The 27030-nt window shown below is 35.9% G+C and overlaps 1 protein-coding gene across 1 annotated transcript; it reads left to right on the top strand.

Annotated features, from left to right (window-relative positions):
• Nucleotides 1-2785: 2785 nt before the first annotated feature.
• On the top strand, nucleotides 2786-22148 carry xpnpep2 (X-prolyl aminopeptidase (aminopeptidase P) 2, membrane-bound). The gene is given in 22 exon segments (XM_032555618.1): nucleotides 2786-2940; nucleotides 4208-4269; nucleotides 4472-4582; nucleotides 4688-4751; nucleotides 8724-8828; nucleotides 10410-10496; nucleotides 10664-10807; nucleotides 12249-12350; nucleotides 12446-12527; nucleotides 13411-13528; nucleotides 13530-13613; nucleotides 13693-13782; nucleotides 13869-13978; nucleotides 14464-14541; nucleotides 15915-15986; nucleotides 16068-16128; nucleotides 17069-17138; nucleotides 17321-17425; nucleotides 18935-18994; nucleotides 19960-20036; nucleotides 20125-20214; nucleotides 21609-22148. Coding segments are annotated over 22 exon segments (2019 nt in total). The 5' UTR covers nucleotides 2786-2891; the 3' UTR covers nucleotides 21807-22148.
• The last annotated feature ends 4882 nt before the right edge of the window (nucleotides 22149-27030 follow it).

The following is a 27030-nucleotide window of genomic DNA, read 5'->3' as shown; positions in this document are numbered from 1 at the left end:
TTTTGGTCTCTTTCCACATAATAAGATGTCCAACTTTAGTGTCTGGGTCTCATGACGTCTAAAAATAGCTCTGTGAGAAGAAACAGGAAGGTTCTTTGAGTCTGACAAGTCAAACCTGGAGGTTTTTCTCATTTTTTAAATTAGATTTCCTCATTTCTAACAGAGAAAACAGTCAGGAAGACAACAGCCTGCTGGTCTGTAGCTCTGCCAGGTTTTGAAGAAATCTTCAAAGCTGGTGAGTCTCAGTGTAACACAGAGTTGCCACCTAATAAAAAACAACATCGGGTCGATTCAGTCACATGTGGGACAGTAGGAGCGTAAATCTGGAGCTCCACATTAATAAACCAACAGCAGCAGCCAGCAGGTGAAACTCTGCGGCTAATTGGATCTCTGATTTTATTTGCTTAACTTTTGTCAAGAAGAATTAACATTTAAAGCATTAGTCAACAAAATGTGTCATGAAGAAAGAAAAAAGTATGGAAACTATGAAAAAAGGGCGACTTATGGTCCAGAAAATACGGTAAATTAAATGTAAAGCTATCACAACTGTACTGTTGATTTATCGTATTTTACTTGTTTTTCCCAGATTGTTTAAAGGCAGAGTAAATTTATGTAAACTTCTTAATTTCAAGAAATTAAATCAAATCTATCTCTTATTATTCAGACAATTAGCCAAAAATATACAATTTCATTTCTCTTAACTAGTTACATTTACTTTAGTAACGTTTCGGAAAAAAATTCATCTTTAGGAGTATTTTTACTACACTGTAGTTTAAAATTCCTTTTACCAACTGTGTGTATTTTTACTGAATAGAGAACAAACTTTATGTTCAATAAGGCCAATAAAGTCAAAGTCAAACTTGTTTTAAACAAAAATTCACCAGACACAAACACACACCTGCAGTTTTTGCTAAAACCTGAGTTTTATATAGAAAGAAACTGATTTGAGAAAAACAAAAAGATATTTTTGCCTGATTTTGTTATTTTTGTAATTATACTATATGTAAAAATTATTGCCATTTTGGTCTTTAAATGTACAAAATTACCACATAACTTTATATTCTGATCCGTCTGATGATGTATTTTTAAATATTGAAGGATTGGCATTTTGATCAGTTACTCAGTACTTAAGTAAACTTTTTACCAAATACTTTTTTACTCTTTCTTGACTAATTTCTACTCCTTTTTCTGTTTACTTTAGTGAACGTACAGTATGTTGAAATAGTGCTACTCTTACGTGAGTATAATTTTTGGATACTCCTCTCACCTCCATTCCTAACTGACCTAAACAGCTGAAGAAGAAGTTGTGTATTTTTGTGTTTGTAAATTTCTGGTTTCGTCAGAATAGACAGTGTTTGGTGAAGAAACTTTAGAAAAATATGTTTTAGATCAGGGTGTAAATAGTTAAAGTGTAAAAGGAGCAGTATTATATGTTTTCCAGCCACATAGTGCCATTTTATAGAACAATCAAGCAACTATCAAATATGGCATAAAGTAAATTGTACTTTGCAATTTTATGTCTTGAAATGGGGCCTCTGTCCCTTTAAGAGGTTCTGCTCTCTCCAACACGCCGCCTTCAGGAAGTCATCAGAACAACATTTCTCTGTTCGGCTGTTTTCAACTTTCTCCACAAAGAAATAGTTCATATGATGAGCTCAGCAGCTCCACCAGGTGTTTGCTAATTGCTGCTGCCGCTAGTCTGGAGGAACTGCAAGGACGGCCATCAGAGATCAAGCGCTTAGTCTCTGATGGTTGCCATGGAGATTAAATTATTTCTCAAACATGGATGAAATAATCAGAGTAAAGCTTGAGGTATGTTTTTGATGAGAGAATAACATTATTACATGATGTAAAGCTAAAACATATCGGTTTTACATGATGCTGCTGCAGTTTGTAACTTTTATATATAAAAATCTTTTATACATATTTGTTAAAACTGTTATCATGTGACAATTTGCAAGAATCAGATAATCTGTGAAAATATCTTTCTCCTCCACCTCCTGAGCTACCGCTGTTGTCTAAAGTAACGCACCGCTCCTGACCAAAAACAACCAATCAGAGCCAGGAGGCGGGCCTTAGCGCTGTCAATGAACCTTATGTACTCGTTGCTAAATGTATTAATGGTGGAGAAACAACTTTCTGTTACAAAAAAACCCTTCGTCTTCATCGATAGTCGTGCTAACTAACCTTAGCATTCATGACTGGAAAGCAAGTGGGAGTAGTGATTGACAGCACTAAGACCCGCCTCCTGGCTCTGATTGGTTGTTTCTAATTAGCACTGGGAGAATTCATGGAAGCTCCATTTTTTTATATAGATTATCTGTCTCATATTTTACTGTCACAACATAGAGAGATTCAACAAATAATAAAAAATATCTTTTTATTAAAGTTACGAGCTGCAGCTTTAAAGAGCATTTTAATTTATGAAAACACACAACAAATGTATGTAAACTTCTCATTTTGAAGAAATTTTAAAATTCTCTCTCTCGTTATTTAGATAATTAACATAAAAAATATAATTCTGGTTCTCCTATCTGACCAAAAAGAAGAAAATTGTAAATTTCTGATTTCATGTGTCAATAAATAATGTTTGACGAGGGAAACATTTGAATAACAAGATGACTGGTCACAGTGACACAGCACATAGTTATTCTTAAAATCCGCTCTCTGCCTATGAGTCCTACCAGGAAGGGCCACAGGGAAAGCAGATAGTGAGTGGCAGTGAGGAAGAGGAGGAGCAGGAGGAGGGAGAGAGAGGGCGGCTCTCCACACACACACCCACACCCAAACACACACACACAGTTGCTCACAACATCGCCCGGCGCTCCTCGTCACATAACCTGCATGCACATCAGGTCGGCCGGCAGTCAGAGAGCGCTGTGCAGCTGAAGATGCCTTCCTCTGCGTGGCTGTGGGCGGCTTCTGTGGTCGCACTGACCGGTAAAGAGTTTGTCTTCCTTTCTGCTGCTGCTGTAACGTTAGAGCTACTAAAACAGGTTTACAGTTTTAGAAAAATGTTGCGTTGTCTTGCAGAATTGCAGTTTGATTTCCCTTGATTCTGACTTTTTGTGCTGATAAATCTTCAGCTTTGACTCGTTGTCTGCACAGATGCAAATCTCTACGCACCGCAAATCTGGAACAAACTACCAGAAAACTGCAAAACAGCCAAAACATTGAGTTCCCTTAAATCAACGCTAAAAGTATTTTTGTTGAGAGCTGTTTTTGAGCCATAGTCAGTGGAGTATTTACTGATGATTTTGATGATGAAATGCAACAAAATGGAATGTTTGTTATTGGTTTATTAGTTTCTATTTTTATGTTTTTATGATGTAACGCGCTCATTGTTGCTGAAATCTGCTGGATTGATTGATAGAGATGTTTCAAAAAAAGATTTAGCAGGATTAGTTAAAAATGTTTTACTCCGTCTTCATGTTCTTGCAGTTCGTCCTTTTCTGCATATGAACAAATAGATAACAGAAAACTTTTGAGTTGTCTTCCAGAATTGGACTCTGATTTGCCTTGATCTGACTTTTTGTGCTCATAAATCTTGCACAGATGCAAACCTCTATGCACCACAAGTCTGGAACAAACCTCCAGAAAACTGCAAAATAGCTGAAACACTGACTTCCTTTAAATCAATGCTGAAAACCTATTCATTTAGAGTTGCTTTGTAGCCATAATCAATGGAACATTTATAGATATTTTTGATGTATTGATCATTTTGATTCTGAAATTCGACAAAATTTAATGTTTGTTACTGGTTTCTCAATTGGCGACTTTCTATTTTTGTGTTTTTATGATGTAAAGCGCTCATTGTTGCTGAAATCTGCTTGGTTAATTGTTTTAACAACACAATTCAGCAGAGTAAGTTACATTTGTAACTTTTCCTGTCTTTTTTTCTCCGTTTTCAGTTTGTCTTTCAGAGCCGCTGCGTCTGAACAAATAGATAATAAAAAATTTGTTTGTTGTCTTGCAGAATTGTGCTCTGATTTCCATTTATTCTGACTTTTTGTGCCTGTAAATCTTCAGCTTTGACTCGTTGTCTGCACAGAAACAAACCTCTCTGCACCACAAATCTGGAACAAACTTCCAGAAAACCGTAAAACAGCGGAAACACTGAGTTCCTTTAGGTCAATGCTGATCTAATTGTTTAGAGCTGCTTTTGAGTCAGGATCTGTAATGTTCCTCTGTTTTCATGTATTTTCAGGCCATCTTTTTTGCGCGGCTGCATATGAACGAACCGAGAGGAACTGCTCTCTGACTCCACCGGTGAGACTCAGCAGTGAACAATAAACTACAGTTTTCCATAAAACAGTTACAACTTTGCCCTCAGTGGATTCACCCAGCGTTAATGATTACAGAGGATGGTAGAGAAGGAGATAATTCAGCAGCTTGCTGGGTTTAATGAAATGTGGAGGTTTTCTCCTTGCTTTGTGAGCGCCTCATCGTTCTTCCTGTCTGTCTGTTGCAGTATCTCCCCAGCACAGCAGTAAATACTTCTATCCAGCTGCAGGAGCTGCGAGCCCAAATGGTGCCCCTGAATGTCTCTGCCTACATCATTCCTGGCACTGATGCTCACCTGGTACATCTGCTGGCTGTCATAATTAATCCATCCGGGTTCAAAATCCTGTTTTGCTTTTGTGTGGTTTTAATTTGCAGCCTGTTTTTGTTTTGTTTATTCTGTCAGAGTGAATACATCGCCCCACGTGACGCCAGGATGGCCTTTATGACTGGTTTTACAGGCTCTGCAGGTACAATCCTCCTCCTCCTCTTCGTCCTCCTCCACATCCGAGCTCCTCTGCTTTCATCCCACATCCTCACCAACTCGTCGTTCATTTTGTTTTCGGCGCTTTCACCCGCTGTTTAATTGCGTCCTCTCATTCATGGTGACTGTCCTCGCAGAGTAACCTGACTGCTGATTTATCCGGCTGGTCATAGAAGAGGCTTTTACTAATTTGATTTATATGGAAATCAAATGAGTAAAACCAGGACTGCAAGTAACGATTATATTAGTGATCAATTAATTGATAATTTTGACGATTAATTGATTAATCAAATGAAAAAAATGGCAAATTCTGCATATTTTTCATACACATGCAAATAAATAACTCATTTGATTACTTTTTTTAAAGAAGAAAATAAACATTTTATTGCCTAAAATACAAGAACAGCTTTCCTTTAGTGAATGCTTGACCATTTGTAGCAAAGGATGCATCAACATCAACAACTTTCTGCTTCACATCAATACAGTGTAGGGCTGATCTGGTGATTATTTTTCAGATTAATTGATTAATAATTAGATAACAACCGATGCTTATTAAGATTTCGGAACCAGGTGAAGCAAAATCTGCCTCTAGAGGAAATTTACAGCCAGAGATATTATTTTCTAACCTAAATGTAAAATGGTGATATTTTTGTACAGTTTTGGCTTAATTACTGCTCTGAATATATGTTGTTCATTCAGTAAATGGCCTTTTTGAGTCTGCATAGTTAAGTTAACCATTAATCAATTACTAAATCAGTTGACGATTATTTAAATAATCAATTAATCGTTTCAGTCCTACAGTAAATTGAAGTTTATACCTGAACTCGCAGCTGCAAAGCTGTACAAAATGTGTGGAAAATGAGTCTATTTCAGTGGTTTACTCAGCTGTTGGTACCAAATTAAATATGATCTCACCACTTTATTTGGTACATCTGTTCTGTTGCTTTTTATCACAAATTGCAGCTCGATTGTTGGTGCCAGATGGGCTTGTTTGAGTATGTCACAATCTGCTGATATAATACCAGGGCACTTTAAAGCACAACCATCACTCAGACGCACAGAAAAATGTCTGAAACGGAGAAAATATCTGGTGAGAGGCGGTTATTTGGACAAGAAATGCCTTGTTGACATTAAATGTCAAAGGAGAATGAGCTGAAAGTTAGTTATAAAGGAAACACGAGGCTCGTTGAAACTGCAGCTTGTAAAAATGTTGCCTGTTTTAATGGGCTTTGATTTTTGTTGCAGCAGTCAGATGGCAGAGTCAAAATTTGGCATAAACAACAAGCGTGTTTTTATCTCTCCATGTGTCAATAAATCAGAATCAGGGTTTTTGTAATGTTCCGGGGCTTAGAGTTCAATTGGGGATCAAAATTACATGTGTTACATTTTTAGCTGGTGTTGTTCACAGAGTTGGGTAGTAACTAGTTATATTTAATCAATTACATTTACTTGAGCAGCTTTTTGAAAAAATGTACTTCTAGGAGTATTTTTACTGCCCTGTGCTTTTTACTTTGACTTGAGGAATTTTATTATGAAGTATTTCTACTCTTATCTGAGTAAAATTTCTAGAATCTCCACTGAAAGAAAAACAAACATGTTTTAACCAAACATTCACCAGACACAGACCTGCAGTTTTTGTCAAAGTTTCATAAGTTTTTTTTTATTGAAAGAAACTGAAAAAAAAATTCTCTTGCCTGATTTTGTTATTTTTTATTACTCATTTGAGTTATTTTTATTTTGGTTCCTAAAACATCTAAAATTTCTGCATGATTTAAATGGTTAATGTTTTGATCAAATGCTTTTTTAGTCTTATTTAAGTAATTTCTTGGACAGCTACTTTTCACTTTTACTTGAGTAAAATAATGTTTAAGAAGTGCTACTCTTACTTGAGTACAATGTTTTGGGTACTCTACCCACCTCTGGTTGTTCGTTTTCACACAGCACTATCAAACGAATTAAACCCTTTGAAAACCTGTTCCCCTCCTCACCTGTGGTGGCGCTGCACCAAGAACGACTAAAGAAACAACACAAAGCCTCAGAAGAAGGCACTGAGCGCAACTTCCTTCTTCACGAAATATAAACAAAAAGTAGCGTCAGAATTTAGCAGTTGTAGGATTTCTATTTTGTCTTTGGTAAGACACCAGAAGCTAGTTCTCCTTCTAGCGCGTTTGTTTTGGTTGTAGTTACCCAGAATGCCCTGCGCTGTAGTCCACTTCCCGCTTCTGAGCGATCTACGGTTATCTTGGCGTTTCACCACAAGTTCAGAGTTCAACTTGTGGTGAAACAGGGGATTTGAGTTGTGGATTTACGACCATCAATGCAGTGAAGGCAAACTGAGGATCCAACCTGGTACTAGCAAGTTCTACTTTACAAAGTTGGAAAATGAATGCCGTACTTCCTTTCTGTGTTTTTCAGGCACATATTTTAAAAGTCATGCACGCAGAGGGATCCGGTACAGGACGCACTCCCCTCCCACACATATCATAACCTCGCAGTCACACATACATATCCCCCACCCCCACAAAGCCATATTGTTCTGCACTTTGCACTGTCACATTATCTGTACTTTGCCATAATTGGACCTGCTGCTACTTCTTTGGATGGTTGAGTGCCTTTAGTTAATTTAGTTGTATATATTGTTATTATTATTATTGTGTGTTTGCTTATTTATACTGTATATATTTGACCTTTTGCACGGGAGCTGCAATGGAAATTTCGTTGAATTCTGTTCAATGACAATAAATGCTATCTATCTATCTATCTATCTATCTATCTATCTATCTATCTATCTATCTATCTATCTATCTATCTATCTATCTATCTATCTATCTATCTATATTTTCTTTAGAGTTTTTCTATGAGCTGTGACTGTTTTTTTCCACTTATGTTTCCTGACCATTTCCAATTTGTTTCTTTCCTAAGCCGTGTAATATTCATCAATACGGCATAAAAAAGTAATTTAGCCACTGTCATCTCTGCACATCAATTTGGACTTGCCGCCTGTTACAAAAACAGTTTTCCCATTTCTTTCGCTAATCCCTTGCAAATTCCAAAGATGTTTAAAGGAAGCCTATTATGTAAAATTTATATTTTGTATGTTTTTATACTGCTGCTTCTAAAAACAGCTCAAGGGCTTAAAAACACCACCCAGCTGTTTTTTGGCAGTAAGTGAGTGTTTTTTGGTATCTAGAAAACAAGCTGTTTCAAAAAGCCTCCCCATTGTTGAGTCATAATCAGTGGGCACTGCGTTGTTACCTAGCAACAGCAGCCCAGCCCAGACCGTCACCAAGCAACCCAAGCTGAGTTTCAGCACATTTGGTCAGCTGGTTTTACCGCTGTATGCGCTGTACAATGGCTGCAGGAAAATCAAGAGTTTCGTTAACTTACAATTCAGAAACCACTTGCTGCATTCTTGTTGGTTATGCAGGAGGCTTTACTGATGCTTTTCAAAGATATATGGTTGTATAACTGTTCATCTGTTTGCAGCCATATTCATATGCTAGTGTAAATGTTGAATTAAGGGCCAGCCACTGTTAATTTGGATTTAAAGTGACAGAGGCCCTAAAATAGCTCAAAATAGTCAGAACTGACCAAACCAAAATCTCATTATTTAGGAATAATTTTGTGCAAAAAATGTGATGAATATGTGCTGTGATGCCCGTAGGCCTATCATGACCTGTTCAAGGAGGCTATGTCACTTCTAAAGGCCAGAAAATTGGAGGCAGAACAGTTCAAGTATTTTGACGTCGTGTTTGACACAAAAGTGAACTGTCTTGAAGAATTTTTAATGAATGGAAGGATAATTAATATCACTTCAAGAACATCTGGGACGTTGTAACTTACATTTAAAGAGCTTAAGGATGTTTTTTCACATACAGTATAAAGTTTGATATTTATAGTTTTAGGTAATCAAACACCGACCACCTAATAGTGCAGCTGTTGTCCCACTTTTTTCCAGGCACTGCTGTTGTCACTCAGACCAAGGCTGCTCTGTGGACGGACAGCCGCTACTGGGTCCAAGCTGAGAGGCAGATGGACTGCAACTGGGAGCTGCAGAAAGACGGTATGGGTGACTGTACTGCGCCTCGCTGTGATGGCAGCGCTGCACACATGCATTCCTTCTAAATTGTTGTGGTGTGTTTTTTATTTATCTTTTCAAAAACAGCCTTTTAAAGACTCAACATGTCATTACGGGGGTTTTATAATGAAAAAGTTACCATAAACAAAGCTTGTTTTCTCATGCAACATTTTGCTTTTTCCACGTTTGTTGTTTTTCAAGAGGATAAGGCTTATAAAATCCACTTCTTTTTATATTTAAAAAACAAGTTATGAGTAAAACAATTATGGAAACATGAATCACCAATTTTCCATTATCTGTGCCACAATTAATGGTCACTGTAGTCAGACATCCATCAACCAAAAACTGAAACAAAACTAAAAGTCCTAGATAAATGTTATTAAACATTTGTTGGAAACTTAAATTTGACAATTAGACAACTCATGAACAACATATACCAGAGCTGGGAGATAGAAACAAAGTCACTGAAGACTTTGAATTTCGTGTGAAGAAGAAGAATAAAATTATTATTTTTCACGTTTTTAAAACTAACCAGAAAGTCTCTAAACTGAGTAAACTGAGTTTGTAGAAAGTGTTGAAATTGTAATGCAGGAATTATTAGCATTACTAATTAGCACAACTAATGCCTAATAGCTTGTTGGTATTGTTAATTGCTTTTTAAACTTACTGCCAATGGTTGATTATTAATGACTAATTATTAATTATTATTAGTAATTATTAATGACTAGCTACCACATGCTAAGAGATAACTAGCCTTATTTACAAGCTGGTCCTCATTTGTGCTATTCATTAGCATTTATACTAATGCACAAACAGCTTTACTAATACGCACCTATTTTGCTAACAGTTAACATTTCTAAAATAGCTAGTAACCATTTTTGCTAACAACTAGTTGCCATTGCTAATAGCTAGCTTCAGCACATTGCTCATTAAAATAAAAATTGAATAATGATGGTGAAAAAACTTAATTCACATAGAGAATGTTTGACACACTTATAGAAATGTATTGGATACTTTGAGAAAAAGTCTTTTTTTAGCAAAGAAACGTCAAGACATCCACTGTAACACTCCTTCGACTTGTGTATGGAACACCAAGAAGGCCAAAACCATCTTCCTCCAGCCTCCAGCCAATCACAGACAGATTTTATTCCTCCAATTTGAGTATTTCTTGGATGAAAAACAAATAATAAATACCAGTAGATCAAAATAGTGTATTAATGTAGCAGAAATTCAAAACAAAATGATAGGATTTAAGAAAAACCCAAGAGAACATAATAAAATTGAATTTTATAGTGTGAGGATGTGCCATGATGCTTACAAAAATGCTTATTTTGTGCAGTCTGGTTAAAATTTCTACATTTAGTTTTTACATATTAGTTATACATATATGCACATTGAAGAAAGAAGGTAAATTTTTTAGTCATTATCAAGCTGAAAGTGGTGATTTGGTTTGCTTTAAGACTAATCTGCAGAATTTCATTTAATGATGGCTCTTTGCAATACTCTGCATTAGTTTTTGTCCATATTTTGTGATGTCAGTGATAAACGTTTGCTTTGTTGTTTCAGTTTCCATCATCAGTGTGGCGGAGTGGCTCATCTCAGAGGTACCAGCAGGAGGCAACATCGGTTTTGATCCCTTCCTCTTCTCCCTCAGTGAGTTTTCACTCTGTTTACCTCAGCTGTTAGTCCGTTTTAACATCAATAAAGCACCAAATAGATGGAACATATTGAAAGGGAACCCAGACCCGACGCCATCCGGACTGTTTACTTGAGATTGATTCTGTTTAATGGCCGTATTTTCCTGCAATTTGCTCCATTAGAGACGCAAGAGAACTACGCCATGAGTCTGGAGTCCAGCAATCAAATCCTAAAGTCCATTCCTGTCAACCTGGTCGACGAGGTGTGGAAAGACAGACCTCAAATCCCAGCAGACAGCCTCACCCGTCTGCCTGATAGAGTCATTCGTAAGTCTTCAAACAACCATAAAGTCTGTGTTTGTGTTTTCTACGGTTGGCTGGTAGATCAAACACTAACTCAGAAGGACTAGAGAAGCCAGGAAGTCGTCTCAGTGTTGATCTTATTAGGCTTTATGGCTGCAGATTAGAAAAATGGACCAAATGGAGGGCACTATAAACCTAATGGTCTGTACATTTAACTGTAAAAATCATTCTGTGCATGGCTTTAAGAGCATGCACAGAATGATGCATGCTCTTTCTTATCCGACAGTCGGGATAAGAAAGATGGCTCTTATATTCTTGGCAGACTGGATGGAATCCATTAAGTAATGAAGAACAAGAAGATGACTTGAATGTCAAACAAGCAGGGAAGAACAAAATGTGTTTTTATTCTCAGAAGATAAACTACATTTACAGGAAAATGTATTTAGACTGATTCAACTAAAAAAAGTTGACCCAACTGAACCAGTTTTCTTCATCTTTAGCAGTGTTTGTTTTCCAAAACTTTATTTATTTTTTAACAAATGATAAAATCACGAAACTATTATCATATTATGCAAATAAAAGAAACTGAATAACCTTCTTTATAACAAAAGCATAAACTCAAAAAGCAGAAAAGTAGCCTCCACAGACACTAAGGTAACATAAAGAGCAAAAAAAAACCCACCACTTTTTCCAAATAAAATTATATTATATATATATATATACATTTCTGACATCAACAGAACAAAAAAGGGGGGGAGGGGGCGAGTTGACAGTTACTGGTTGCTATGACAACCACCAACTGTCAAGAGCAACTTAACAAAACTTAATACACAAATTCACTTAAGGAAAAATAGAAAAATATAAGTAAGCAAGTAAATAATAATAATAATTGCAGCTAAATTGTTATAGAGTGATAGTTAGTTGTAGTGTTTAACACAAGTGTGTGTATATTGCTCAGAGAAGTGAAGTGACTTCCTAATTTTCTCAAGTTTAAGAAAGCAAAGAATATCCCTGAGCAGATTGGGGTTGAGATTATTTTAGTTATCATTTGACACAATACAATGTGTTGCAGAATGAATCATACTGCTTCAAGGTTTTCACATTTTCAATATGTGTCAGTGGGATTACCTGAAAATATTACCTGAAAAGTGTGCCATGAATATGTATTGAATGCAATTACAGTTGTACGTCTTATGTTGGATTTTTCTACCAGCTGCAGAGTTTCACTTGGCAAACTCAATAAAACTCTTTTTTTTAGTCCATTAATTTTAAGTATTACCAAAGATTCTTGGTTTGATTTAGGTTTAGACTTTGACTGGTCCAATTTCAAGGCGTTAAGTTACAAATTCAAATTTCTTTTAAGTGATATAACAACTGAAGGTAACAAAGTAATCTTGATTGTGGTATAAAATGGTTGAAAAACACATAGTCTTGCCCCTTTAAAGCAAAATGTTGGATCTCTCAGAAAGGACGTGGCAGGATAAGGTGGAGCAGATACGGAGTCTGATGACGACCAATCCATACCAACCCACAGCTCTTCTGCTCTCAGCTCTGGATGAAACAGCATGTGAGGAAAAACTGGTGCTTTGTCAAACTAATAAATCATAATAACAGTTTGGAAAGAAATTAAAGTCAGTGATGATGTTTGTTTTTGTTTTTCAGGGCTCTTTAATTTACGTGGAAACGACATTCCCTACAATCCTTTCTTCTACTCCTACACACTTCTAACTTTAGATCAGATCTGGTCAGTCATTCACTGTTTACATCTATTTATTGAACAACTAATTATTTATAGACACATTGCAGCGTGATGTCACAAGATCCCACCTCCAGCTTCCTGCTATAGCCCATGACTAGCATTGGTTTTAACTGTCGAGTTATCAACATAACACGCTAAATCTTAAATATACGCCTGATATATAAAAGTAAAAGGGACACGGTGCTTTGCTACTAGTTGTCAACACTCACACAGACAGATAAAGTTTTAATTAAAAATAGCAAGGGAGAGGGAAAGTAGTTCAGTTATGCTAGCTTGACTTTGACAACCTTAACATGTAGATGTGCTGCAGGATTGAGTGCTTTGGTTAAAAAAAAAAGGCGACCTAAACACCAACTCTTGACAGCTCATCAGTAGATTGAGTTTAAATTAGCTAATCAATCACAGCTGTGTTTTATTAGCTAATCTACCACAGCGATCACTTATTAATAATCACAAAATAAACATCAAGACTAAAGACATAAAACTGTAACGGACTGAATGTTCAGTTCTTTATGTAGAAAATGTTTGACTGTTTTTTGGTGTTGAATCCTGACACATTAGCGGCGTTGTTGTTAGTTGCTATGGCAACGAGTCTGTCTGTAGCGTAGTCGACACAGTAATTTAGCGCACTGCACTAAATCAATAATGCCAACATCTCCGGGCTTCATTTAGTTTACTGAGTTGTTTTGCCGCAGCGTCGCGGCTTCGGCTGGAACAGAATCACATTTTTGCCCTTCACCGTTGTGCGCGTGCTTTAAATTTCCGGTTGTAAACAATAACCTCCATATTTTTCAAGTATTCCACCACAGACCCAACAAAACGCCCTGCTGTCCTGCATATGAGCATGTTACTTTTCGTCCTCCTGCAGGCTGTTCGTCCACACAAACAGAGTGACTGAGGAGCTGAAGGCGTACCTGAGTGCGTCCTGTACCGGATCCCTCTGCGTGCAGCTGAAAAGTTACGACTCTGTTCGCGAGAATCTGATGAACCTACGTCGCTCAGTCTGACGTCAAAGTGTGGATTGGTACAGAATACACAAACTACGCTCTTTATGAGCTCATAACACCTCAGGTATGCAGATCATTTCAAAACGTTCAGCTCATTTGTAAGAAATACTTTATATTAATGACTGTTTGTTTGTCTAATATAGGAGAAACTAATTACATCCTCCTATTCTCCTGTGTTGACAACTAAAGCTGTGAAAGATGAGACTGAGGAACGAATACTGAGGGAAGCTCATGTACGTCCCAAACGCAGACAGATTCATATTTACCTCCTGAAAAAAACAAACCCAAACTTTTACTTTTTACTTTTAACTTTGTTCAGGTGAGGGATGCGGTTGCAGTCATCCAGCTGCTGATGTGGCTGGAAAAGGTCGTCCCAGCAGGGAACGTGACCGAGCTGAGAGCTGCAGAATATGTAAATCACTGTCGCAGGTGAGTCAACAAACTGAGTTACAACCAGATGTTTGCAGAAGAAGAGTCTTAGCCTAAACCAACATAAACTTTTCAATTAAGTTTAGTTTATTTATATAGCTCCAATCCACAGCAAATGTTGTCTTTATTTCACTTTATGCAAAGATGTTTCACGTTAAAGAAGAACTATTATGAAAAATTTGCATTTAGCTCGTTTGTGTACTTCCATTTGGGCCTGAATTGCTTCTCAAAACAGCCCAACAGTTTAAAACCAGCCGTTCTTTGGCTATAAGTTAATGTTTAAGTTCATTTCAAGCAGAAATAAAATGTTTTTAACCAAAACAGAAAAGTTCAGTCTGATTTAATGTTAAACAGAAAAGAAAGTATTATTCTTACATGTTTGTGTATAAACGCCTTGCTTGGAACTGTGAATGCACAACTTTACTCCGTAGTATTAATAAAGTATTTATAAAACTTTGGAGTCACAGCTAATATAAACGTTGCAGCAAACAGAAGGACAACAGAGGCCCGAGCTTTGAGACGATCTCTGCAAGCGGACCAAACGCTGCTCTCGCCCACTACAGGTGAGACGAACTCATGTCTTCTTCTTTCTGATGTTTTAATTATTACTGAGGCTTTTCTTCTTAAAATGCTCAAAGGTTTTATAAGGAGACAGTTTTGAATGTCAAAAAAAAATTTCTTTTTTAAATAGGGAGAAAACATTAAAAACTCGCAGTGGAGATTTCTTTTCTGATACGTAACAATATCACCCTCAAAGCACTTAAATATAAATCAAGGACTAGTTTGATAATTGATTATTCTATTGATTATTTTGAAGATTAATTGAATAATCAGAGAAAAACATTCAGCATAGTTTTCATTTAACCTCTTTTAGCAGCCATCAGCTTCTACAACAACTATCTGAAGAATTTCAATTAATATGAGTAACGACATATATTGAATACAATATTAGAAATACACTAAAAAATGCAAATAAATAGTCAGTTCCTTTTAAATAAGAAAATCAACATTTTATTTAGTAAATTTCTATAGCATTGTTTTAGTGAATGCTTGATCATTTGTAGCAAAGGATACATCTGCAATAATTCATATAACAAAAAGTAACAAAATCAGGCAAAATAAAATTTTCCCTAATCTGTTTATTTTAATATAAAACTTAAATAAAAACTGCAGGTGTGTGTTCTGGTTAAACATGTTTGTTTTTCCTTCAGTGGGTAGAAAATCCAGAAATTTTACTCAAGTAAAAGCAGAAATACTTCATTATAAAATTACTCAAGTAAAAGTACAACGTAGTAAAAATACTCCCAAAAGTTTCTTTTTTCAAAAAAGTTACTACAAGTAAATGTAATTCAGCAAATGTAACTAGTTACTACCCAGCTGTGTTAATGCTGCTCTGACTGTGTTGTTGTTTCACCAAGCAGCATGTTTTTTAATACGTAAATCCTTTTCCTTCAACTTCACAAATATGGACTAGTGTCACATAAATACCACTAAAACATATTTCCAGATTGTGTTTACAATGTGACAAAACTGGGGAAAATATGCAGCTGGTATTTTGAGAAGCTCCTGTAGTTTTTAGCTGACGACTGATTTCACACTTTATGTTGTTTGAGTAACTTCACCATGTACAGCTTTTCACAGTAATAAAGTCAAACATTCGTCTCGCAGCTAATTCTGTTAAACCACCTGAAAGTATAACGGACAAACAACCAACAGCTCTGATGTCTAAAAACAATTACAAAGAAATAATCTTAGTTTGAACTTTTTCAGAACTCAACACGTGTGAACGCGTAGGAGTTTCTAGAGAAAACAACGATGCCCTGACGTATTTTCCTTTCTTATTAAAAACAGCTTTAAAAATATTTCTATTGTATTTTAACAGTAAACACTGTCGTATATTTCACCGGTATCACTTCCTGTGTTCTTTTTTTTTCAGTCCGTCAGAAGAAACCGGCAGGAGGCTGACGGTTGATGAGATGTTCTTGGTTGACTCCGGCGGTCAGTATCTGTGAGTAAATCCGCTCTCCTCCGGTTTCACTTCACGTCTCGTGAGCAAAAAATGAGTCACGGCGTTTCTCACTATTCTCAGAGACGGGACCACTGACATCACCCGCACGGTTCACTGGGGGACACCCACAGATATGCAGAAGGTGACATTTACATTAAATAGCCTCTGACTGCACTCAAAAAAATGAATCATTGACTTAACATAATTTTTTCTTTTCAGTGAGTTCCATGTTACTCTACAAAATGAAGAACATTAGATACTCGTTTCATTTGCATAACTGACTTAATTTAATTATGTACACTGCAAAACAAAGTCTTACCAAGTATTTTGGTCTAGATTAAAGTGCACTTGGGACAAAAGTAACTTATAAGTAACTTTTCAGCAAGATATAGGAGCTTATTTTAAGTAAGTAAATATTTAATATTGATGGAAAAAGTACTAGTTCCACTGGCAGATTATTTCACTTATAACAAGACATTTTCCCTTGTTATAAGTGAAATAATCTGACAATGGAACTAGTACTTTTAAACCAATATTAAAGACTTAATATATTGACTTAAAATATGCTCCTATGCTCCTATATCTTGCTAAAAAGTTACTTATAAGTTATATTTCTCTTCAAGTTCACTAAGCTGTTTGCATTAGAAACTAGACAAAAATTACTTTGTAAGATTTTACGTTTTTGCAGTGCACATAATTGTATTTTGTTAGTTGAAAGCAAAAATGATAATAATCTGAGTTTATGACCTTTTGATGTTATGTTTATCGAAAATAAAATTAATGAATTCACCTCAGATTGACAAAAGAGAAGCTAAAAGAGAAGCTAACTGAACTAGCGATACTTTTTGTCAGCTTGCTGTAGTGTGCGTACATTCAGTGAACTTATTTAGCATTTTTTTTCACTCATGATGTACAAATTATGTCACTCTGACAACTAAAAATTTTAATTCAACTAATTTTTCTCTAGTTAAGTTTACTAAATTCAAATTTGTCAACAGTTTCCACACAAATGAATAAAGCAGGTCTATTTTTTTACCAACTTTTTTTGTCTTTGTATTTGAAACCTGTTTTTCCACTGACAGGAGGCGTTCACTCGAGTTCTTATGGGAAACATTGAAATATCTCAAACTGTTTTTCCATCAGGAACAAGCGGTGAGTGGGAAACTCTGGAGCACATTTTGAGTTGGATTTACTTTTCCCCGTCCCTGAAATATGTTTTTATGTCGCCACTAGAGAGCTCTCTTCCTCCACATCATGTTGAGAAGATTGCACTCCTGTTTCTGCAGCAGGATGTTTGCTTTCTGCTCTGTAAAAGGCCTTTTGTGTCTCGACAGGGGTGCGCATAGAGATGCTGGGCCGTCGGGCTCTGTGGGAGGTGGGCCTGAACTACGGCCACGGCACCGGTCACGGAGTGGGGAACTACTTTGGAGTTCATGAGTGTAAGGTTTTCATTAGGGATTTTTAAAGGTGACCTGTTATGCTTCTTTGAACAGGTTTGGTCTAAAGGCAATACAAAACACTTTCATTACATTTTTTTGCATAAAATCATTCTTATAAATCATTCTGATAATGAGGTTTTAGTTTTGTCAGTTCTAGGGCGTCCTGTCACTTTAAATCCAACTCAACATTTGTGAAAATGACTACAAACAGATATGCTGTTATGCAGCCGTACATCTTTGAAAAACAGAAGTGGAGCCTCCTGTACAACTAACCGTAATACATACCACTACCAGAGATCTTTCCTGCCAACAGCCATCACTACGTACACTAACTCTTTGAATTAATGAGTTACAACAACATTTATTTTCCCTCTGTCAATGAAGTATTTCTGAATTTTATTTGAATTGAACAAGAATTCAGAAAGTGATTTCTGGATGGTTACATTACACAGCGCATCTAGCTGGGGTTCAGCTTGGGTTGCTAGGTAACCGAGCTGGTCTGGGCTGTGGTTGCTAGGTAACTGTGCAGTGCCCATGGAATATGGCTTAACATTTGGAAGGTTTTTGAAACGGCTCGTTTTCCAAACACCAAAAAACTTTAACTTATTTCCTTATAAAGGCAATAAGTTATTGCCTTTTTATTGCCTTAAAAAGGCAATAAGTTAAAGTTTTGTTTTTGTTATCGCTTGGCCTGTTCTTAGAAGCAGTAAAAACACAAATGGAAGCACAAAAACATCTGAATAGGTTCCTTTTAAATACTTGTTGCCACAGAGAAACAGAAACACTAATATATATTTAAATAAATCTAATTTGATTACTAAATCTCAGACAGTTTTCATTAAGTTGAATAGCTGGGGGTTTGTTTGAGCGTTACAAAACCTGGCAAACAATGCATGTGTGTGAACAAACATTTCATTTTGCAATTCAACCACTTGTGATGTGGTTTGCATCACTCGATGCCCACATCAGCTGAAGTAAATAAGCCACAGTGTGACGGTAACAAAGAATATTAAAGCTCTGTGACAAAATATTTACCTCCTCAGCCCCAGAGATTTCCTTTGCTTTTGCTTCATTTGTTCCTGGTAAATATTTTCGATAATTAAATAAATTATATTGTAATACAAAGACTAACCAGAGTAAATAAAAATGTAGCTGTTAGGTGGAAAAAAACATGTAGAAGTGGTTATTCTGTCACAGACACAGAGTGGAGAAAAGCTAAGCAGCTCTCCCATTTGTTTCTCTAAAATAAGAAAACCTGAAAACAGGCTCCAAGCAGAGCCTTTGCAGAAGGAGTGGCGTTTTTCTGTCCTCACTCCTTTGAGAAACACTTTATTCAGACTTCAGGAAAATATACCAGGATGTTAAAAAAAATCATATCCAGGTTCTGGTTCTGTTAATCATAAGGAAACAGAATTACAGTGTTGTCACACCAGATATGTTTGTAGGTTTGCTTCCACTGTTTTTCCTGCTTTATGTAATATTTTATGTTTTATTCTGATGTGTTTTCAGGGCCGGTTGGATTTCAGAGCAACAACATTCCCTTTAAAGCTGGCATGTTCACGTCTATCGGTGAGCTCTTTGTAAATTCATCAACCTCTCAGGATAATGCAAAATCAGTTTGCTTGTGGACTCCAATGAACTTAAATAAAATAATTTAATAAAGTATAAACATGTCTGAAACTAGGGAGGCTTAAGGAACATTTTATTACCAAAGATAATCTGATTGCATGCAAAACTAGATGGCTGATGAATGAACGAATTAGCACGTACACTGCAAAAACACAAAATCTTACCAAGTATTTTTGTCTGGTTTTTAGTGCAAATATCTTAATACACTTGAAATAAGACAAACCTAACATAAGTAACTTTTCAGCAAGAAATTACAGCTTATTTTTAGTCAATAATTTCGTAACATTCGTGAAAAGAGTATTGGTGTCCCTGGCCGATTACTTAACTTACAACGTGGGAAGATGTATTGTTATAAGTGAAATAATCTGCCAATTAATATAGTACCTTTTAATAAATATTATGGGGTTATTTACTTAAGAAAAGCTACTACACTGTAAAAATACAAAATCTTACCAACTAAATTTGTTCTACTTTGTAATTCAAATATCTTACTTCACTTAAAATAAGACAAAACTAACATAAAAGTGACCTTTAGCAAGATATAGGAGCTTTTTTTAAGTAAATAATTCTTTAATATTTATTTAAAAAGTACTAGTTCCACCAAAAGATTAATATACTTAGTAACAAGATATTTTTTGAAGTTGCTCTGCCAGTGGAACTAGTGCTTTTTCATGAATATTAAGGAATTAATGACATAAAATAATCTCGTGTTTCTTGTTGAAAAGTTATTTGGACTTATTTCAAGTGTTGTAAGATATTTGCACTAGATGCTAAACAAAAATTAGTTGGTAATATTTTGTGCTATTGCAGAATAACTAAAATGCAAAGCCAGAAAATAGCTCTAAGTGATTAAACCCTTTTTTAATATGTATATAAATCTATTTCTGTTTCCCTTTTGGTTGCAGAACCTGGATATTACAAAGAGAATGACTTTGGCATTCGGATTGAAGACATCGCTGTGACCGTTCCGGTTCATACGAAGGTAGAGAGCAACCAGAAAGCTGTAGCTCATCATTGGTAAAATGTTTCTCACAGTAACTTTATCACTAACGGACCTTTCTGTCTCTCAGTTTGGACATAACTTCCTGACATTTGACACTGTGTCTCTGGTCCCATACGACAGAAAACTCATCGACACTTCACTCCTCAGTGCAAAGCAGGTGAGGAATCTTTTGCAGAAGCGATCTCTCAATTACAAAACACCAGGCAGATGCAGATTCATGAACTATAACGCGCTGCCATCAGTTTCCTGTTTTAATTTGTAAATACCTCTGGGACGCTCGATAGTGTGACACGGACCTTGTCTTCCCCCTTCCTGCAACATTGGTTCTAGCTTCCTCCTAAAATCCCCTCTCACTCTTGTGGTTGAAGTGTCTCTGCAGCTCTGAGATCAAAACAACACAAAAGAAAACAAAGCCACGTGTGAAACAAACTTCTATGTTTTTGTTTCTTTTTTTAAAGATATTTTAATGTATTGTTTTAACTCATTTATGTTTTTACAGAACTATAAGGTATCTTAAATCCCATCTCATAGTTTTTGTTAAATATATTTTTAAACTGTTTAATTTTTTTTATCACAAAATAAATCATAACGGCCAATTAGTGCCTTAAAATATTTCAGCATACCCAATGAAAAGTTCACTTTTTAACTTCACTCTGCATTTAGTGCCACAATTAGATCAAACATGTCAAATTTTTTACTCAAATACAGAGAGAGAAGTCTTCAATCGGGGCTGTGATGAGTAGTGGATAGTCGTGAGTATCTTACCTGCAGTATGACCGTAGTTTGAGTGCTCACAGTTTTAGGAATCTCTAAAACTAGTTCAGCGGTGTCCAAAGTGTGGCCCTTTTTAGTTGAACTCTAGTTTGTTTTCTAAGAAAGTCCGGTTCATTAGGGGAGATATGAATGTGCCTTCAAACTCCCAATTCGGACCAAAGAAGCAAATCCTGCTCTGCCTACAAATCTAGGCCTCAGTTTGTTTAACGGGGCAGTATTATGTAAAACCAACTTTTTTGAGCGGAGTTTCAGAAAGAGCAGGCGTTTTTAAAGAGACTGAGGCCCAATTTCAGAGGCTTCATTATACTATAATGGCACTATGTGCCTGGGAAATTAAAAAAGTGAACTCTTGTGCAGCTCAAATGCATATGTAAATGTCAACTGGACCAGAGCAGAGCAGGGCATTCTGGGTTAATTCAACCAAAACAAACTCAAGAGTCTAGCGCTAGCGGGAGAAATGTCTCTTGGTCTTTTACCAAAGATAAGAGAAACCCTACAATCACTAAAATCCTACGCCGCTCCATTTTTGTTTACATTTTGTGAAGAAGGAAGTTTCACTCAGTGTCTTCTTCCGAGGCTGTCATGTTGTTTCATTCAGTAGTTTTTGGTGCAGCACCAGCCCAGGTGAGGAGGGGAACAGGTTTTTCAAAAGATTTGGTGCAGTGCAGTGTGATAGCAAACTAAAAAAATTGCAGTTTTGGTTCCAATCGAACCGAGCCCACCGGACTATCGGGTGAAAACACCTTTAATAATATATGTGTGTATTTCCATCTCCAGCTGCAGTGGCTGAATAATTACTATGAGATGATTCGTCGGCTGGTGGGCCCTGAGCTGGACAAGCAGGGGCTGCAGGAGGAGAAGGACTGGATGCTGAGAAACACCCAGCCTTTCACCGAGGCTGGATCCTCCGCCTCCGTCTGTTCCTCCTCCCTGACCCTCATCGCTCTGGTTTTCGCTCTGCACAACATCATCTGAGCGTCTCTTCCCGCCGCACTCCTCAGCAGACTTGCACTCAAAAGTTACCCCTATGCAGTCTCCACCGAGCAGCTACACCAGCTTGCACAGAAATTTATATTAAAAAAATATTTAAAATGTAAGATATATTTAATAATTTAAAACATGTGAGCAAATATATGATTTTTTGGTGTGTTTTTTAATATTTAAAATTATATTTTGTGATTTTCTTTTTTGATGTTATAGTTTGAGGTTTTAAACTGGACATTTGTATGACCAGCTAATATAATGTATATTTTAATAAAGTGTCACACTTTGAAACAACGACGACTGATAAAGTTGTTGCTGATTGTTTAACCAATACATAGTTCTCATGTCACGTTGCACTTCCATGAACTTTGAGACTGACAGCAATCTTAGCAGGCAGTTGCTATGGAGTTGCTATGACAACAACAAACAAGCCAAGCTTAGAACTAGCTCTACCTTCGTTTCTATCTAACTTATAAATAATACAAGTACATCACAACTATTAATCGATTAAAATTTTTGAGAACCCACCTCTGTGTAATACTAAGATAAATATCAGTGATATTTACAGTAGTACTTACTGCCGAAGTAGGAAAATTAGCTTAGCTAATGTAGCTTTTATCTGCTAGCTAAGACGGGCATGTAGCCTATGTGTTTATTGCTGCATGTACTTCCTCTGCCAGGCACCAGAACCTCAATATTCACACGAAGTGTTCGTACATCTTTACAAATCCCTTTAAACATTGATTTTATTGATGGTTGAATCTTGTGGAACAAAAGTAGCTCAGCTGCTATTCTATTGGTAGAAATGGGGTGCATAAAATTTTAATGGTACCAATACATTTTGGATGATTCGACTGGTATTTTGACATGTTATCTTTGGATATCAGCTCCAAATCTTTGAGGTTGGAAGCCCTCTTTGCCGTTTGCCTAATCTTTAACTTCATTCACCATTTTGTTTTTTGCTGCTGTTGTTTTGTATCTGATTCTAGATGGGATAAATAGTACTTTAGTCAGAAGAAACATGCTGACAAAATCTAAACTTTGGTTGGAACCTAAATTCTCAAAAAACAACAGTCATTTATGTCTGGAAAGTTAACGATTAGGTTTTTGCTAAATGTTTAGTATGAGATTGCCTAGTCATAATTAAATTACCTTTGAAAGATTATTATTGTCTAATCTCTCTGCCTCTTTTTTAAACAAATGTGTCATATTAAAATTATTTAAATGTAATCATAAGTGTTATTAGGTTTAATCAGAATGTGTTTGATAAGTTACTGTAAGTTACTCCACCCTGACTATTTATAAGAAAAGTAAGTAAGTTCCTTTCCCCAAGCTTTTTCATTTCCTTTAAATGCCACAAAATCCTCTTTTTCAGCTGACCACATTGTACACAGTTTATGTTTCAATATGTTTCAGCCAACAGAAATTACGTTTTGCTTTCAGATTTTATTTCTGGCGTCTGAGTTGATTTTTGATTTACAGTATATATCTTCAAATTCAGTGTTGTATAGTAACGAAGTAAAAATACTTCACTACTTTACTTAAGTATATTTTGGAGTACTTCATACTTTCCTGGAGTATAAAAATTTTTGATGACTTTCACTTTTACTTCACTATATTTCCGAACTTAATTGCGTACTTTTACTCCGATACATTTTCAATGTGTGGTTTAGTTACTCGTTACAAAAAAGCGAGAGAGAGAAACGCAAGTGTTTTGACCCCACCTACTGATTAGCAAGTAGCAAGCAGGCTACCGCAAGTACAGCTTGCCTGGGCTTGTTCATCACCACCAATAGGATACTTCTTCTTCTTCTTCTTTTCTATTATGGCGGATCACAAGCAACTTTAAGGTGCATACCGCCACCTACTGTACATGAGTGTGTAGAAGCATTACTTCATATCTATTAAATTCTACTTTTTAATTTTGTATTCTTAAGATAAATAAACAATGCTTTCCTTAATTTGTGAATATCTGTTATGTTTCCTTCATTTCCTAATATACCTTTAAGATTCCATTCATGCCCCATATTTCTAACTATTCTCTTTAATTCTTCCCTTTTGAGTTCATTTGACTTACAGTTCATCAATATGTGTTCTACATTTTCTTTCTCTCCACATCTCTCACATTTATCATTATTTTTCCTCCCTATTTTATAAAGCATGTCATTTAAGTAGGTATGACCTACTCTTAATCTACTAATTATTATTTCTTCTCTTCTGTTTCGTTCATTAATGCTTCGAATTCAAACTGACTTTTGTACTTCATATAATCTTCTTCCTTTCTTATCTTCATTCCACATTTTTTGCCATTTCTTGATTTCTTTACTTTTAATTAGGATACAACTGTTTCGCTTCTCCCATTAAACACAAAGCAAGTCTCGCAATCAGTAGCAGTCACATGGAAATTCTATCTTACAAAAACTTCCCGTCCAACTTGAAGAAACACATCGAGGTAACTTCTTATGAAATGGTTATAATCCTCCTGTTTCAGTAACTATAGCTTGGTCACTAGGCACTACTGTATTGTGAAATCTTGACCATAAATGAACTTTGTTTGGCATTGTTTCAGTTCCACACGTGGTGTATTTAGCTTAGGCCTAATATTGACTGTAGCAGGCTACCTAGACTCCTCTGTTCAAGGGGGGACAGAAGCCATAGCAATAGCAATTTAGACTAAATTTAACGAATATAGGAAAGGCATGCAAGTTCAAAACCAGGTTTACAGATGCCAATAAGCTGCATTTTCCTCCCAGTTCTTTTTTTCTTTTGCATAATGACCAGTTGTGTGCACCACCTACTGACTGTAGGATTGACTGATTCACTGACTTGTGAAGTAGAGTAATCGTAACAGATCTTTTTCTTCATGTTGGCCGCATTTTCTGTACTATTTATTTTTCTCATTTTCAGCACTGACCTTACTTGAAGGGAAAACTTAAGGCTTACAAAAACTTTGTATTTTCTGTCCTGGAGGGTATACTAAGAAGCTGGTTCAGTTGTAAAGCAGGTTAAGTTAACCTTGTGCTATAGGTAAAGCACATAATTTTCTTAACTAAATGATGCCTGCAGGTATATCTATTAGCAGGTTTAATTTTGCCTGCACTTGGTTGGGTACATTATTTTAAGTGTATTTGACAAGTTTACCAAAATATAAAAAATGTCATTCAAACGCATTTGTTTGTTTATTTAATCATTATGATACATCCTTTAGCTTAAGCGAAGACTTTACTCAGTAAATTCAGTCAGTGCTCATTTACCAAGTCATATTTGGAACTTCGTCCTGCAGCTATAAAGGTCAAATTTAATCATTATGTATGACTATTAGCTTGCGAAGCTCTAATCGGCTCATTTCCTGGAACTCGTCCTGCATCTTAAAGGTGTAAATGTGCAACACCTCCCACCCTGCCTTAACACACTAAGCCTGACTAAAAACCTTTAAAACTGCCGCTCTTAAAAGAGGTTGCCTATGCATTTTCTATTTTTTCCGTTATTTGTAAAGGAGGAAAAAAGGAACTACTAGCATGAAATTATTCTTTTCTATAAATAAAAGATTCTTCTGATCATGCACTTGTCTTGTGTCCATTTACCATGTGTCCTCTGTAGAAGTTAAAATAAATGTTTTAACTGGACTTCGTGGAGGCAAGATCCAAATACACATTAATGCTCTAAGAAAAATTATAGAAGGAGATTAAAACCGGTCAAGGTTGAATTTCTAAATGAACCAAACAGTGCTTTATATTTGGTGCCGTTTGTAAAGCTGCAGTCGAAAATTAACAGCAATAATTTAGGGTACTTAGCCTCTCATCAGACAAAACAAAAATAGGAGTTAATTTTTCATTTTTTTTATTTCAGTTTCAAGCTCAGTGTTTAATTAGTAAACTTTAGTGTACAAAATTAGCAAGCCAAATATTTAGCTCAGAACTAAATATTTAGCTAATATGCTAACTTGCCGATAACCGGAAGTGGACAACCAAAATAAGAGCTGGGTCTTTTCTTCTGACGTGACTGATTCACTTCCGTTGTTGCTCATGCAACTTTAGGAAAGTAGTATAGTATGTGTTCCTCTCAATATGTACAACATTTCAGTTTAACCTAAGATGACCCAATTTAATGGAAATACAAATGAAACAGCAAGAGTAACTGTGATGACCCAGCTTTTATTTTTGAAAGTTTACTTCCGGTTATCGCATGTTGGCTACATTTTTAGCTCTGAGCTAAATATTTAGTTTACATCTATATATTTTACTGTAAGCTAAATTTTTTTTGCCTGGTAAATTAACTGACTGGCTAAATAACCGAAATTACTGCAGTTAATTTTTGAATGTAACTTTACAAACGTAAATCCACATTTTCTTTGCATTTAATGACCGAAGTTAACACCTGTTTACACCTGTCTTTATGGGCCACTCCTTCATATATACATATTACACTAAATGAAGATTAGAGGGCCTTTTTTCCCTACATCTTATCTGTGTGATGTTTAATATTAGGAAACCAGACCTCAATCCAATAGAAAATTTGTGGCAGATTTTAAAAAATTTCTTTTATAGCCAATCCTTATACGCAAAGAAGAATGGAGTAAAATTGCAGCATCCAGAGGTGCAGCTTGATCTCCATGTTGTGGTTGCAGTAAAAGATGCGTCTACTGAATAATATCGAGAAGAGAGTGAGTATTCACGCAAAACAATCAACCAATTTTCTTTTTAAACCAGGGTTATTATCAAAAGCAAAGCATATATTTATGTTGTATATATAATTATACTGTATATTTAATTGTCTGGGCAGCTCTGGAGTCCTTAATGTGGAAAGCAAAAGAGAAACTTCACTTTGCAGAAGCACAAAATCTTTGTTCTGGTTTCTAGTGCAAATATCTTGAAAAAATAATAACAGCTTGCTTTAAGTCAATAATTCCTTAATATTGATAGAAAACTATTAGTTCCACTGGCAGATTGTTTCACTTATAACTTGGAAAAATTTCTTTTTATAAATGCAAAAATCTGCTAGTGGAACTAGTGCTTTTTCATCAATTTTAAGGAATTATTTAGTTAAAACAAGCTGTTATAACTTACTGAAAAGTTACCTGTAAGCTAGTTTCGTCTTATTTTAAGTGTACTAAGATATTTGTACTAGAAATTAGACTAAAACACTTGGTACGAGTTTGTTATTTTGCAGTGCACTCAGGTGTAACTAGTTGATTTTTAGCTGCATCATTGTTTAC

The sequence above is a fragment of the Xiphophorus hellerii genome, chromosome 23 (genome assembly GCF_003331165.1).
Source record: "Xiphophorus hellerii strain 12219 chromosome 23, Xiphophorus_hellerii-4.1, whole genome shotgun sequence".
Lineage (NCBI taxonomy): Eukaryota > Metazoa > Chordata > Actinopteri > Cyprinodontiformes > Poeciliidae > Xiphophorus > Xiphophorus hellerii.
Note: the sequence above shows the minus strand (reverse complement) of the source record. Positions and strands in the feature narration are given on the sequence as shown.